A 14,004-nucleotide genomic window follows, 5' to 3' on the forward strand; every position below is an offset into this window, starting at 1 on the left:
AAAATAAAATAAAATAAATCAAGTGCTCAAGACCAGCACTTGCTGCCAGTGTTTCTTTTGTTTTTTCTTTTTCTTTTGCTGCCACAGTTTCTAATGGCATTTTCTTTTTCATAAACATGGTGTGGGTTGACATTTTGAAAATGTAAGTGATAACCTTCATTGAATTACTTCATATAATTATCTCATTAATTTAGGGATGAATTAGGCACCCAAAAAGAGAGAGAACGGAAGAGAGGAAAAAGGGAAGGGAGGGAGAAAAATCTAAAATAATCTTATTTTGTGTAGACAAGAAGTCAGATTGGTGTCTTGATCCAGTGTTTATTGTGCCTTTTAAAAGCTCAATGTCCTTTCCTCAGTTTGCTTTGTCTTGAAAGTTTTTTTTTTTTCTGACACCTAACATAAGTTGCAAGTTGATGTGATTCCTCCCATCCCATCATTTAGTGCTGTGAGGCCGGGTTTGCAGAGGTAGTCCTGGATTCAGTGGATAGTAAGTGATGGTGTGAGGTGGCAGTGGCATTCCTGGAGTGAAGCATAGATGCCTGTTGACTTTTGTGTGTAGGACTATCCAGGCACGAGCATTTTTTCAAGCTAGTACAATCCTATAGGAATGCTACTATCATTCTCATATCGGATAACATTTAACGCTGACTGTTGAAATGCTAATAATGCAACAAAAATCATAATATTGTAATTTCACTTAAAAATGTTTTCTAAGAAGTCCCAAGCCAATCTGTACAAAAATCAGAGACATCTAAGTAATAAGCCCCTGATCTGGGAGTGTTATGTTCACATTTTTAGCTGAATTATGATCCATATCACAAGGTAAATAATGGATTTTTTAACAGTATCTTCAAAGGGATACCCAAATAATCCATCATCCAGATATATCGCCAAGTAGAGAAAATGCTTCTTGCTTTCTTACCTCTCAGTATTATTGCATTATGAAGTTCTGGGTATGCTGTAATCTTATAACTGGTTGCTAAGTGCACCCATAAGGTGATGTTAGTCAGGCCAAAGTCATAGGAGCCAGTGAGTTTGGCTTTGTGTATTGACCAAAGACTTCTAGGAATTAGTCCTAAAATTCTAGCAGACTAGGAAAACACCATGGCAAAACCCGTCTACTTCTCGCCATCATTCTCATGTAAGAGGCTGGATGTATTAGTTGAGCCTTGTGATGTTAGGGAGAAAATCAGTAGCAATTTGGGAAGCCCCAACATCAAGCTCTGTACAAAGCAGTCCTGACATTTAGGCATTAACTTTGCATTGCAATTCCCCATCATGCCATTGATTTGCTGTGTAACCTTCATCACTAAAGCAGAGATAATAAGATAGAATGAAATGGATTTACCTCCCGGGGATGTTGTGTGAATTAGCAAATTAACGAGTGTAAAGTGTTCGCATTTATGTTAGTGCTGCTGGTTGTCATTATTTCTAGGGACCTAGTCTTATTCCAAATGGAGAATCTAAGTATATTATGTTTTTGTCAAAAAGGAATTTTCACCCATATCAATTGCATTTAAGCTGAGCATAAAACAGAGGTGATAATGACATAGTAGTGATCATCACAGTGCAGAGCTGTAAACCTTTTTCCTCTTAAAGCTAAAACTATTTTCAGCAACTTTCAATGCTTTTTAACTTTACTTTCCAAGCTTTGTTCCAACAGTTATCTCCACAGTGATTATTCTTCCTGTGATGGGTGGGGGGAATGGGACCCACAATAGGACCCATTCATTATTCACTCCCATTATGAACATGTAATGTATTGAATTTGTTTATATCATACAATCAGGTAGACTCAGTAGCTGGTTTGAGTGCCACATATTGTAATCACTGTAAAAAATAAAAACTCTACTGCTTTGCCCACGCTGGTGTCCTCTAGAGGTAGCTTACATACAAATTAAAAACTCATAGGAAATTGAAGTGCTTTCCAACAAGAGGCACTGTACGTAGATCCTTTCAATTTTATATCTTTACCAAGGAAATTCGTTGTCACCTGCTATTTCCAAGGGGACTGTGCTGGAGAGAATTCTTCCATTTCTTTTCTAACTGTAACTTTGCTTACCAAGAAAAGTCATTTATTGCTGATTGCAGAACTCTTGAACTCAGCCTGGCAGCTGCAGTGTGAAATCCTCAGATCCGGGCTCCTTGCTGCTTATTTACATATTCATTTGAAGTGATTTTTAGGACTGTTTGGGAACCTCTCTAGACCTGACATCATGTAATTGCCAAGATCTAAGGCTCATCATGTTTTTGGTTCTTTTTCTCTTTGTCTTACAGATAACAGGCGAGTACCTTTGGAAAGGTCACGCTCACGCCACAATGAAGCTATCTCATCTAAGTGATTCCTAATGCCAAAGAATATGAAAACATTTAAACAAAATCGTACATTTTCAGAAGAACAAAACAGGCACTCAAGGGATGGAAATAAGTGTATCTCTGCAAAGGTCAAGCTAAACTGGATGAAGTAATGTGCATTTGTACAACTGTTGCAAGATTCCTCCCACGATTATACTAATCTGAACATGGTTGTTGAGATTATAAAATGTTTGTTCCACTTAATTTAAAGAAGTGTATTATTTATTGTTGTGTGTGACCTGATTCTTAAAATGCAAGTGTAAGAAGCTGAGTGATTCCTAAGGCTTTCAAACATATTGTCTGTGAAAACTTAACATCTTAAATTTCTAGGTCACTCCCACCAAAATAAAGAAGATAAAAGAACAGACAGAAAGAATTATTCACGTCTGCTTCCAAAGTTTATTATATATAAAAAGAAAAATCGAAGAGAAATGTTCTTGTCAATGATTTGGGACTGTGCTAATATTCCTCACATTGTAAGAGAAACCATTTTGGAAATTTTCAAAAGTACTGTTCCACCCCAGTCCGGGTATATAGAATTTTATCTCAAGTGAAAGCTGATAGATTCATCTGCTTTGGCTGATGTTACACTTATCATTAGTCTAGCATTTCAGCGTGATATTGCAGACACTTCTCACTGCTAAAAATAAACCAAAGTTTAACAGAATCAGTTAGGGAAAATGACTTAAACTTTATTTAAAGAGATATTTTCTAATTATGCATAGATATCTACTTTATATAAATACTTTATATGGCTATTTTTGAGAAAATCCCCACATTTTAAAGCTTATGCTAGGAATGAACCTCAACACTCTATTCTCTTTACATCTCTTTCAAAGGCAAATACTGTTTCTTATTCTGTGATTTATTTCTTCTCTCTATTGCTTCTTTCTTCCTTGACCCTCTTGAAGGCAGGGAATAGAGTTCCAGAAGACCTGAAAAATATTTTGTCTGTAGGAAGAAGCAGAAAACTGTTGAAAAGGTCAATTATTTTTTCCTGTCCCTTTCTGTTCCCTTCTCCAATCCCAGTTTGGTGGTCCGAAGGAGAAAATGAAATCATATACAGATCCCGGCAACTAAGTGAGCTTCTCAGTCATCATCACGCTTACTTATCCATTCACACATTCAAATGATGCTAACCAAACAACTCTAGGAAGAAAAATAAGCTCTATATTTTGTCTTAAATAGATGAGAGCATAAAAGTTATACTTAACTTGCCTATTACTTTAAAATATGCATTGAAATAATTGGTATAACTTCTCTGGAGTGCAATTTCAAGACTAATTCATGCAGATGATAGTGATTACTATAAAATATTTCTTATATGTATATTCCTTAGGTAGAAAATCCTATTTCCACTCCTCCAAAGCATGTTATAAGCATTCAGAGCAAAGACACGCAGGACTGGCTTGGTAAGTCATTATGGGATAATGTGAACAAGTGACCAATAGCTCACAGATTCCTTTAGGTACATGTGCACTAATTTAAACTGCTGCCTTTATTCCAGTGAATTCTTACTTGAGTATTATATTTCAAACTTTTCTGAGGATGCTACAATAGAGAAAATAAAAAGTGACAACATTTGAGATTTCCTATTTTTCCTATCTTAAAACATGTACACGCACACACAAACATATTTAAGAACATATCCATTTCACATACTATTTTTTAGCAAGAATAACAAAAATGTAGGTCCTACTAATTTGTGTAAATAACTAATGTGTATGTTTTGACGTTATAGTCTTTTCTAAAATCTTCATGATATGTCTTCTTTTTGATACCTTTTCAGGCTGTAGGAAAATGGTTTTAAAATGTAAATCCTCGGGGACTGGGGATTTAGCTTAGCAGCACAGCGCCTGCCTGGCAAGTGCGAGGTTGTGAGTTCCATTCCCGGTACCGGAAAGAAATCAAAAAAAAAGAAAAAGAAAGCAAATCCTCACTGAAATTTGGGGCATTTTCCATGCCATATTATTAAGCTGGTCAAGGTAGAAAAGCTGATGTGAATCACCTTTTCCAGATGTGAACTTGCGTTGTTTTCTAGTTTGTGAACAAGAATGAATGAACTATTATTAATAAGTTGCATATTTGTGTTTAAAACAATCTCACTATTTTCACACATATTGAAAAGCCTTACAGAATCCAATAATTAAGTTAAAGGATTTGCTTATCGGATTTGTAATGGTGCTGTTCTAGCTACTTGGCAGTTTTGTTTTGGATTGAAACACATGACCAAGAGGAGTACATAGTGACATTTTTAGTATAGAACCAAATTATGTTAAACTCTTTTATTACTGCTGTATATGAGCAGTACCATTTTTCAGATTTTCTTTGAAATGTAAAAAAAAATACAAAGCTTTTAAAACATTAACTAGTTATACTGATTTCATTTGGCTGCTCTAATGACCTCAAGTTTGGTGGTTCACCGCAACTGAAAGTCTCTCACAGTTTTGGAGGCCAGAAGCATGAAATGTAGGTGGCAGCAGGCAGGGCCATACTCCCTGCAGAATCTCTGGTGAAAAATCATTTCCTGCCTCTTCTAGCTTCTGGTGGCTATTGTCATTCCTTGGCTTCTGGCCACATTTCTGTCTGCTCATCTTCACATCACCTGCTCTGAGTACCTAATCTGAATACTTATGCTGAGATCGAGGGACCACCCAATTAATCTCATCTCAAGAGCTTTAATTTCATTAGTTCTGTAAGACTCTTACACATGCAGTAATAGTTCCAGGTTCCAGGGATTATGATGTTGACATACCTCTGGCCCTACCCCCAATTTTGGTCTCTCCCATGTGTGAAATACATTCACCCCATCTCAATATTCCCAAATTTCAACATACTACAATGTCAGTTCTTTTTTGTTTTGTTTTGTTTTGTTTTGAGATAGGTTCTTGCTATGTAGTCCAGGCTGGCCTCAAACTCGCAATGATCCTCCTGCCTCAGCCTCTCGAGTACTGGAATTAGAGGCATGGCTACCACGTCTGCCACATAAACACTTAAATCTAAAATTTTGTCCAAAAATCACTTTGAAACTCTCAGATCCCAACATCTAAATAAAGTATGTGTAAAACTCTGGCTATGAACCATCCTAGGGCAATACCCTTTCCCTATGTGAACAAGTATAATAAAACAAATTGTTTTCTTGCAAACACTAGTGAAATGGGCACGGGATAATAATTATAGACATTCCTGTTCCAAAAGTGAGAGAGTGGAAAGCAGAAAGATCACTTGTCCCACTCATTTTCAAGAAACAGCCAAACAAATGCTTCTTAGGTTTCAAGGCCTGGCAATAGCCTGCTGTGTCTCAGGGCTCCATTTTCTGGATCTGAATGGTTCTTTTTTCTTGGATCGCGGATTGGCCCTCTGGCTCTGTACCCATGCCTCATACTTCCACCTCTGCTCCCATGCTTAGGTCTCTGTCTTTGTACCTACACCTCTGGCCTTGGAGTGATCCTTCCTTTATTAATTGCAGCTGAGTGGTTGCATTAGTCTCTTTTCTGCCTGTAGAATTGTGGTACTCTGACCTTCTTTCATTTTGTCTGGTTTCTATCCTTTTCAGGACACACTGGAAGTGTTTCTGCTCGTGTAACATTCTCAGAAACCTCGCGAGGCTCCCACATATGTCATGTTGATTTCACACATTCAGGAAAGAAGACCCTTACACATCTGTCCTGGATAAGCTCATCTCTGTTCCTGGTTTCTGCTGAGATGGTGATGTGAATCCATAAGTCAATGCCTACTCTCTTCAGCACTAGCCAAACATTGTCCAGTCACAGGGTAGGCCTTATCTCCAGGGCACTTTCCTAACAGTGAATATCCTTACCTTACTATCTGTTACAATCTGGATAGACTCAGAATTTCCCAAATCATCAAGAGCTCATTCTTTTTTTACTTCTTAATTCATTCTTCAGTTTATCTCTTTCCTCTCTATTTTACTATAGACAGCAAGAAGTAACTAGGCCATTCCTCCAACACTTTGCTTGCAAATCTCCTCAGTTAAATATTCAAGTTCCTCATTTATAAGTTCTGCTTTACACACAACTGTAGGGGTCAATTCAGATAAGCTGTCTGCCACTGAATAACAAAGACTGCCTTTCTTGCAGTTTCCAATAAAATGTTCTGTATTTCCTTCCAAGCCCTCATCAGAAATGTCTTTACATTCATATTTCTATCAAAAGTCTTGTTGAGGAAATGTATACTTTTTCTGTTGAGTGCATCAAAATTCTTCCAGCCTCCATCCATTATCCAAGTCCATTGCTACTTTCTCATTTTAGGTATTCGTTACAGCAATATCCCATTTCCCAGTACCAAAATCTATATTAGGTTCCTGTCATTACTCTAACAAATTACTCGACACAGGGTGGTTTAAAAAAACAGATATTCATTCTCTTACTGTTTTGGATTCCCGAAGTCCAAAATTGAGATTTTGGCATGGCTATGTTTCTGAATGCTCTAGGAGAAAAATCCATACATTCCATCTTCTTTTTCTGTGGCTATCATTGTTCCTTGATTTGTGACAGTACCTCTTTGCTCCGTCTTCATGTCATATTCTCTTCTGTGTATCTAATTGACCTCCACCTCTGTCATACAAGGACACTCATGATGCCATTTAGGGCTTACCCAGATGGCCTGCCCAGATCATCTGTGAAAATCTCATCTGATGATCCTTAATTTAATTACATCTTCAAAGACCCCTTTATCCAAATAAAATAATTTCACAAATTCTGTGGATTAGGACATGAGCATATCCTTTTTGGGTGGGTCTCCAGCCACTACACTAGTTATATCATGTAAATGTACTTAACACTTTTTAAAATGCATCCTTGGTGCTCAAGCCAAACTTAAGATTGTCTCTAAGGTTGTTATCTACACAGGTTACTGCATGCTTTGTTTTAAGTGGATTAAAAACTATTCTAAATTTTGGTTGATACTTTTGCCACTATGGTGAGTTAGCTGAAAAAACATCAGTGATATCAACTCTGTGCTCTGGTGTATCTTTTCTGCCCTTTCTATGGTGTATCTGACCAAATGTCTTCTGTGATTTATAATGCAGGCACAAAACTACCTCTGATACAGAAAGTTCTTTACAAGCTTATTTAGATATTGTGAATCCCTCAGATGAAGGGAGAAGTGCAAGCAAAGACTTCATTGAATGGGTATTGAGGGAGATTGTGTCCATACAAAGCCACCTTGCAGAAGTATTTCAGAAGCAGTAAAAATTTAGATTTATGTTCTCCTTTTGCCTGGGAATAAACACCTGTCTCTAAGCAGGACCAAGAATGACTTGCAACCTGTATGTAATGCCTACTTACTTATTCAATAAAGTTAAGATATACATTAACTGTTGTGCTGCCTATGATAATTCAGTTTAAGGATGAATGAAAGGCACAAATTGAAGTATCAAGACAAGTAGAGAATAGAATCTTCAACTAAACAGAAGTGCAGGTGGAGATCATGGGGTCATATTTGAAGACTGCCATTCTTGTGGGAATCTTAAGGTTTTCTTTGGTATTTTTTAGCACTGTTTGTCAGAGTAGTAGAGAGACATTTGTACGACTAAAAAGTCTAGAAAAGTCAGAGGGTGATTTACATTCTCCAGAGAAACTGTTTCTACAGAAAAGGATTTTTCCCCTTGAGTATAAGACCAAAGAAATGTGTTTCCAATGCTCAGAGGTGTAAACATCTGGAGTAAGTAAAAAAGGATTGAACGTCATTTTGCTCTTGAGAGCTTTCAAAATAATATCTCATCATGTGTGGGCTCACTTGAATATGAAGGGCTGGGCAGTGTAATAACAAGGTCTGTAAAAGATGTGATCCAAAACCTGTCAAACCTACTGTCTTCTTTGGAGTGGTTTACACCAGTAATCAAATACATTGCTTTTCTGCTTTACCCCCAGCACAAGCACCCTTTACTCAAATATGCAAATTCCTTAGTAGGTGTCTGAAAAAGTGTAGTATCCCCAACTAACAAGATATGAGGTTGATGACAAGAATTTGAAGGAAAATGGAAATCTGGAAATTTAGATAGGTAGATAGATAGGTAGATAGATAGATAGATAGATAGATAGATAGAGATAGAGCTTTGAATTACAATGTAAAGAAGTAACAACCAAAAATCTCATTTACAGTCTTAATATATCTAAATATCTAGTGCCCCAATATCCACAAACAAAATATTATTATAGTTAGTGTAGGAAAAAGGAGTTGTAAATACATGAATTATGCAAATAATAACTTTGTATCTTGTTCTCAGAAATTATCCAAATTAGTTCAGTCTTTAACTGCACTGATTTTATATTTTGGCTAATGTACATTCATATAGTATTTTCACCTATATGTTGGTGTACTGAGTTGAGTCAAGCTTTTCACCTTTTGGTTTTGATGAGCAAGCATAAAAACTATCATCACATTTTTAGACATAATAAATATGGAACCCTCATCCTTTCAACTTTACTAAGGCCTCCCCATTCCCAACCCCCAGTGTAACTATACTAGCCACTGAGTACTCACTTAATAGAAACTGCCCTTTTAGGACCCAAAATTTAATGAGCCATAGCTCCTGCCTGTAAGACCTCAGGCTAGTCATAGATGTGTACAGAGTTGTAATCTGAGCTAGAAAGAAACTGGTCAGTGTCAGATAAGGCTGTAAGAGTTCTGAAAAGCCAAATCATCACTTTGATATAGGTGGGGCAGGATGCAGGTACCAGTGCAGACTTTTGGAAGGCATGGCTGTGAATCCTGATATGTCACTGCCATTGGATTGAGGAACACCTAGCAGACCAGTGAAGCATGTTCCTGGGTGTGTCTGAGTGGGTCGCAGCGCCATGACCTTGAATACCAGATATAGTCCCTTACTCGTCCTTCTCTGACACTTCCCCTGCTCTGCTTCCCAGCTGGCATGAACCGAGCAGCTTTACTTCTCCATATCCTTTCCCCATGATGCTTCTGCCTTGGAGCCAGCTACTCAAAGACTAACATGAGTCAATTAAACCTTTCTGCCTTTAAGTTGTGGGTGTCAAGTATTGTGTCTCAGGGTTGAAAGGCTGACTAATACAGAGAAGGGCGTTTTAACTGAAATATTAAAGGTAAGTAGATTTGGATATGTTATGACTTTATTCACTCAGTCAGTACTTACTGTGTAACTACTGCGTGCCATGTACAATGCTAGGCTCTGAGAATATAAAAATGAGCCAGATAAATGTGGTCTGTGTTCTTCTGGACCTTGTGTCATTTTGAAGGGCAGGGAGGGAAAGGATGAGCAGAGGTACAACTTTGGGAGCACTTGGTGCGTATGTAGGGAGTATTGAACAATTCAGTGTAACTATAGCGTTAGGTCTATGAGAAACAGCAGTGGTTGTGTGGTTTGGATATGATTCCATAAGTAATAGGGAGATGCTGAAGGGTTTTGTGCAAATAAATGCTAGTACTTAAGGGAGGTAATGCTAGAAGCTCTGTATAGGACAGAGAAGGAAGAAGCCCCAGAAGACTAACTTTGTTGAAGTCTATGGAACAGTATTTTTGAGGAAGGAAGGCCCATGTTACAATAGCAACGGTGGAATAAATGCTAGTGGCATCTAAAGAACTGACAGCCTCGTGTTGAGGGCAAGAGGAAATGGAGGAGTCAAATCTGACATCAAGTTTTCAGACCTGAGTGACTGAGGAGCTACCTTCAACAGAAACATTGAACATAAGAAGAACTTTTCAGTGCTTACATATCCATGGTTATATGCAGCCACAGTTCTGATGCATGGTATGATCCTATTTATTTTGTTGAAAGGCTTGTAAAAGCCTTATATACAAGAAATAGCAAATCATAGAGATATAGAGCAGACAGGAGAACAGAGTTTCTACACTAGAACTTACTCAGTGATATTATAGTAAATATTCTAATAAGACAAGAGTAAGTTGTCTAAGTTGCTTTCTTTTATTTTTTGTCCTTCTCTATTTCCTTAACTCTCTTTTCCTTTGTTTTTAATGATACTGAAAACCAACATTTTGAATAACTGTTCAAAGCAAGAGAAAATGACAGACTGAGTGGACACTAAAATGTCTTGACTCAGTCTTGGTTTCACACTGGTAGGAAAGAAAGGCACTTAGATGAAGTGTAATTTATGAGAAAATCTTTAATTAGTTCATAGCTGAGCTTCTTAAGTATCTGGTTAATATTTTAAACTGTACATTTAAGAGGTTCTTGAAAAATTATTTTCTAAAGGAGCAGCAAATGCTCCCATTTTAGTATTTCTCAGTAATCTTTCAGACTTCCAAACACTGCCTGTCTCTTTATGCTAAATAGCTTTGCACTCAAGGAACCATAAGGCTTCTCTCCCTAGTCTGCGGAGGGATCACATGACACTGAATAGCTTTAATTTGCTAATATTGTTTTGGAATGGGAACTGGTTTATCATTCTGTTTTACTTCCCTCCTTCGGCGAGTACCTTGTGTCACTTTCCTTCCATTTTCCTACAAAACCTCCAATTTAAAAATGAGAATTAAATTGAAAGTACTCAAACACTATGAACTTTATTTTTCAGCAGGCTTTGGAAACCTGCGGCATACAGGAGCACGGTCGCGAAGAGTTTTTGACAAAAATCAAGTAATGAAGAGCTTTACCTGCCTGAACAACTGCTGGAGCCTGTGGTGGTGCTGGGGAGAGGAGCGAAGAGGAAATAAAAGGGGTCATGTACTGAGTGCCCCAGCAGATAAAAATGAAAGTGTGTCCCTGATGTCAGTGACATTTTGGCTCCAGAGCATCCGTGATAGAAAGCTGACTTGCTGTGACCTTATATTGTAGAGTGCTTTGTACTTTTGAAAAGGGCTTTCACTTTCCACATTCATTATTCTATCATTTCATTTCCTTTCAGTCTACAAACTTCCTCAAGTTTCCACTGTTCTATTAAACAACCACATTTCTGTGACTCTTTCCTTCAAGTTTACCAGTGACTACCTCAGTACCGAAGCATGTGAGTGCCTGTAAATCCTCACCCTGCTTACTTTCTCTGGTAGCTTCTAAATATACTCAGCCGTGTCTTCTTCCCTTATCTCTCAGAAAACTCCTCAGCCCGCTTTATTAAAGACTGTCCACACATGACCCCTAAGTATAGAATTATCCCTAATTGTCTTCACTTGTATTCTTCCAATCTCCGGTGCCGTGGTTTTAACAGCTTCATTCAAGCAGATGACCCTGTAGTCTGTTCTGCACCCCAGAACCACCCTCCCACTGAAAAGGTTAGCCCACACCTTAAACTCGGTATATTTCCATTCAAATGTTCTTCTCTAGCTAATTTGTTTTTCTATCCGGTTGCATGACTCATCACTAGCACTATCCCTTTCCTAATTTATCAGTCTAGAAACTGCTGAAGTGTCGTGTATTATTCCCTGTCCCCTAATAGCCAGTCAGGCATGGACGTTGGTCTGCCTGGTTCAGTCTTTTACCTCTTCAACTGTCCTTCACACTGTTTGAGGTAACATCCTAAATTGCCTTTCTTGATTCTCTCCAAAAGCATTTGATTGTTCCTCTTAATTAACCAAACTAGTGTGGCTTTCAAAGGTCCCAGGAGCAGACCACAAGGTAACCTTCAAACCTCTTTAATCCATCTCTTCAGCCTTGCTGCACTAGATTTATGGGACCATGTCAGTGATACACAATCGTATGACACGCTCAAATGTGCGTGTGCTTTCATGCCTTTATATGCACCTGCAGTTTACTCTGCCCAGTATGGCTTTAAGCCCAGCCTCACGCTTTTTCTCCTATTAATCCTTCAGGGCCAAATGCTGCCTTTTGAACCCTTTCTTAATTTTCCTTCACTCATTAAAATGAATTGTGTTACCTATGCTTCCACAGCAATTTGTTCACATCTCTGTTATAGCCTGTACTTCATTCTGCCTTCTACTGTAGTTGGTTTTCTGTATCCTTGACTAAAATGTAAGTTCCTTGATGGCAATGACTGTCTCGTTCATCTCTGGGCCTTTACACAAAGCAATTGCTCAATGAATTAATGGATGGTGTCAATTCTCAGGGAATTAAACAAATGAAAAGGGATGTTTCATAGCGGTAATAGAAAACCAGAGCTAATTTTCTCATCAAGGTGAGAACACAGCCTTCATCTCTATCCTGGGAACGAACGCCCTAAGGTCAGTGATGAGGACAAGATCCCCAAACTCTGGATGTCTTGAAGTTGGCTTTGGATGAGTACTTTTTGCAACTCATGACTGACTGAATAAAAGTAGGAAGTTTTTTTCTTCCCCTCCAAGGTCAAGTTTTAACAAGTGCCTGCAATGTACACTAAAGGATTTGGCCGTACTCCATACACTAATGTTTTATGTATGGGCCTCCAGCATCCAGGAACCACCTCCTAAAAGAACATAATAAGTGTGAATATCAAGGCAGAGTTGTAAATGTGGAACTTGTTTATAATGTACCAAATGTCATGGGTATGTATAAGTCATGGCAATTATGCTCCCTACTTTTCCTTACATTTATTTAACTTCTTAAAAGTGCATATATTTCCACAGGCTTCCTCCATTCTGCCCTGCCTAAGGAACCTAGTCTGGCTGTGTGTTCTGGAGTCACAGAAGACAGGAACTTTAGGGTCATGGGGTTAACAGCTATCCTGGTAAAAAATAAAGAGACTTTGTGGATCATTGACTGTACCTATTAGCATTGTACCTTTACTTCAGGCTTCACCGTGTGTCAACAGTTCAAGTTGGGAGTCCTTGTGGATTTCTGCATGCATGATTTCATGACCTAAAATGCAGAACTATTCCCTCCTCACTGCTACCACTTGATCATGTAAATATGCATGTCTATCTGTCAAGGAGAATCTGGCCATTTTGTACAAAACCTTCAAACACTCCATTGACAGCTTGGTGTGATGCAGTTCAGAGCCACCTCTGAAGTGATCTACTTGGCTGATGAAATTGAGGGGAAGTAGCCCTGATTTTTCTGGTTTGGACAAAAAAGCCACCCATTATATCCAGCCCATAATTCTACTTCACAGACCCATTTTTCCTCTCCACTTCTCACTAACTTACATCAACTGCACAGAAGGAGAAAGGCAAGCAATTCTCTTACTCCAGGTAACTAAATATTATACTGCAACAATCCTATTTTCTTTTAGAGGAATCTTTTTGGTCCAGCTGCAGGCTTCAGTGGGCTTCTCTGATATGAGGCAGAAAACTTGCTAGAGTACAGAAGTCACTTGAAAAGTAGATCTGTTTTTAATCATTTTGAGAAGTGCCACTGCGTTTAAAGTTTCCTTAAAAGAGAATGTTGAAAAAGTAGTTCATCCTTGCACCCAAGAGGTATATTCAGAGTCTTATTTCCTCTAATTATAGTATCTTCTCTTTTTGGTTTATGATTCAACCACCATGTTAATAATAAACTATTCAGCTCTTCAATATCCATCCCACAAATATTCACTGAGCATTTACTGTGTGGCCTGCATTACACTAGTTACTATACACAAGGGGTGCCCCAAATATTCAGTGACTATTTAAATTTTTAAAATTTATTGCAATAAGACACACTGTCATTAATGACCTTCAATATAATCCTGTCAGTTCAAATACACTTATCCCATTGTTTTTGCCACTTTCTGAAACAGTTTTGGAAGTTCTTGTTCATGAGTATCTTTATAAGGTGTGATCAAAAAT

The 14,004-nt window shown here is 38.0% G+C and overlaps 1 protein-coding gene across 1 annotated transcript in view; it reads left to right on the top strand.

Annotated features, from left to right (window-relative positions):
• Window positions 1-7,693, top strand: part of Diaph2 (diaphanous-related formin 2) — an 807,533-nt gene extending 799,840 nt beyond the window's left edge. The window contains exon 28 of the mRNA XM_013505854.1: window positions 2,278-7,693. Within this exon, the coding sequence (XP_013361308.1) occupies window positions 2,278-2,342 (65 nt within the window). The 3' untranslated portion in view covers window positions 2,343-7,693. The remainder of the gene's footprint in view (window positions 1-2,277) is intronic.
• Window positions 7,694-14,004: the final 6,311 nt, after the last annotated feature.

The sequence above is a fragment of the Chinchilla lanigera genome, unplaced genomic scaffold (genome assembly GCF_000276665.1).
Source record: "Chinchilla lanigera isolate Chin_1 unplaced genomic scaffold, ChiLan1.0 scaffold00102, whole genome shotgun sequence".
NCBI classification, from domain to species: domain Eukaryota; kingdom Metazoa; phylum Chordata; class Mammalia; order Rodentia; family Chinchillidae; genus Chinchilla; species Chinchilla lanigera.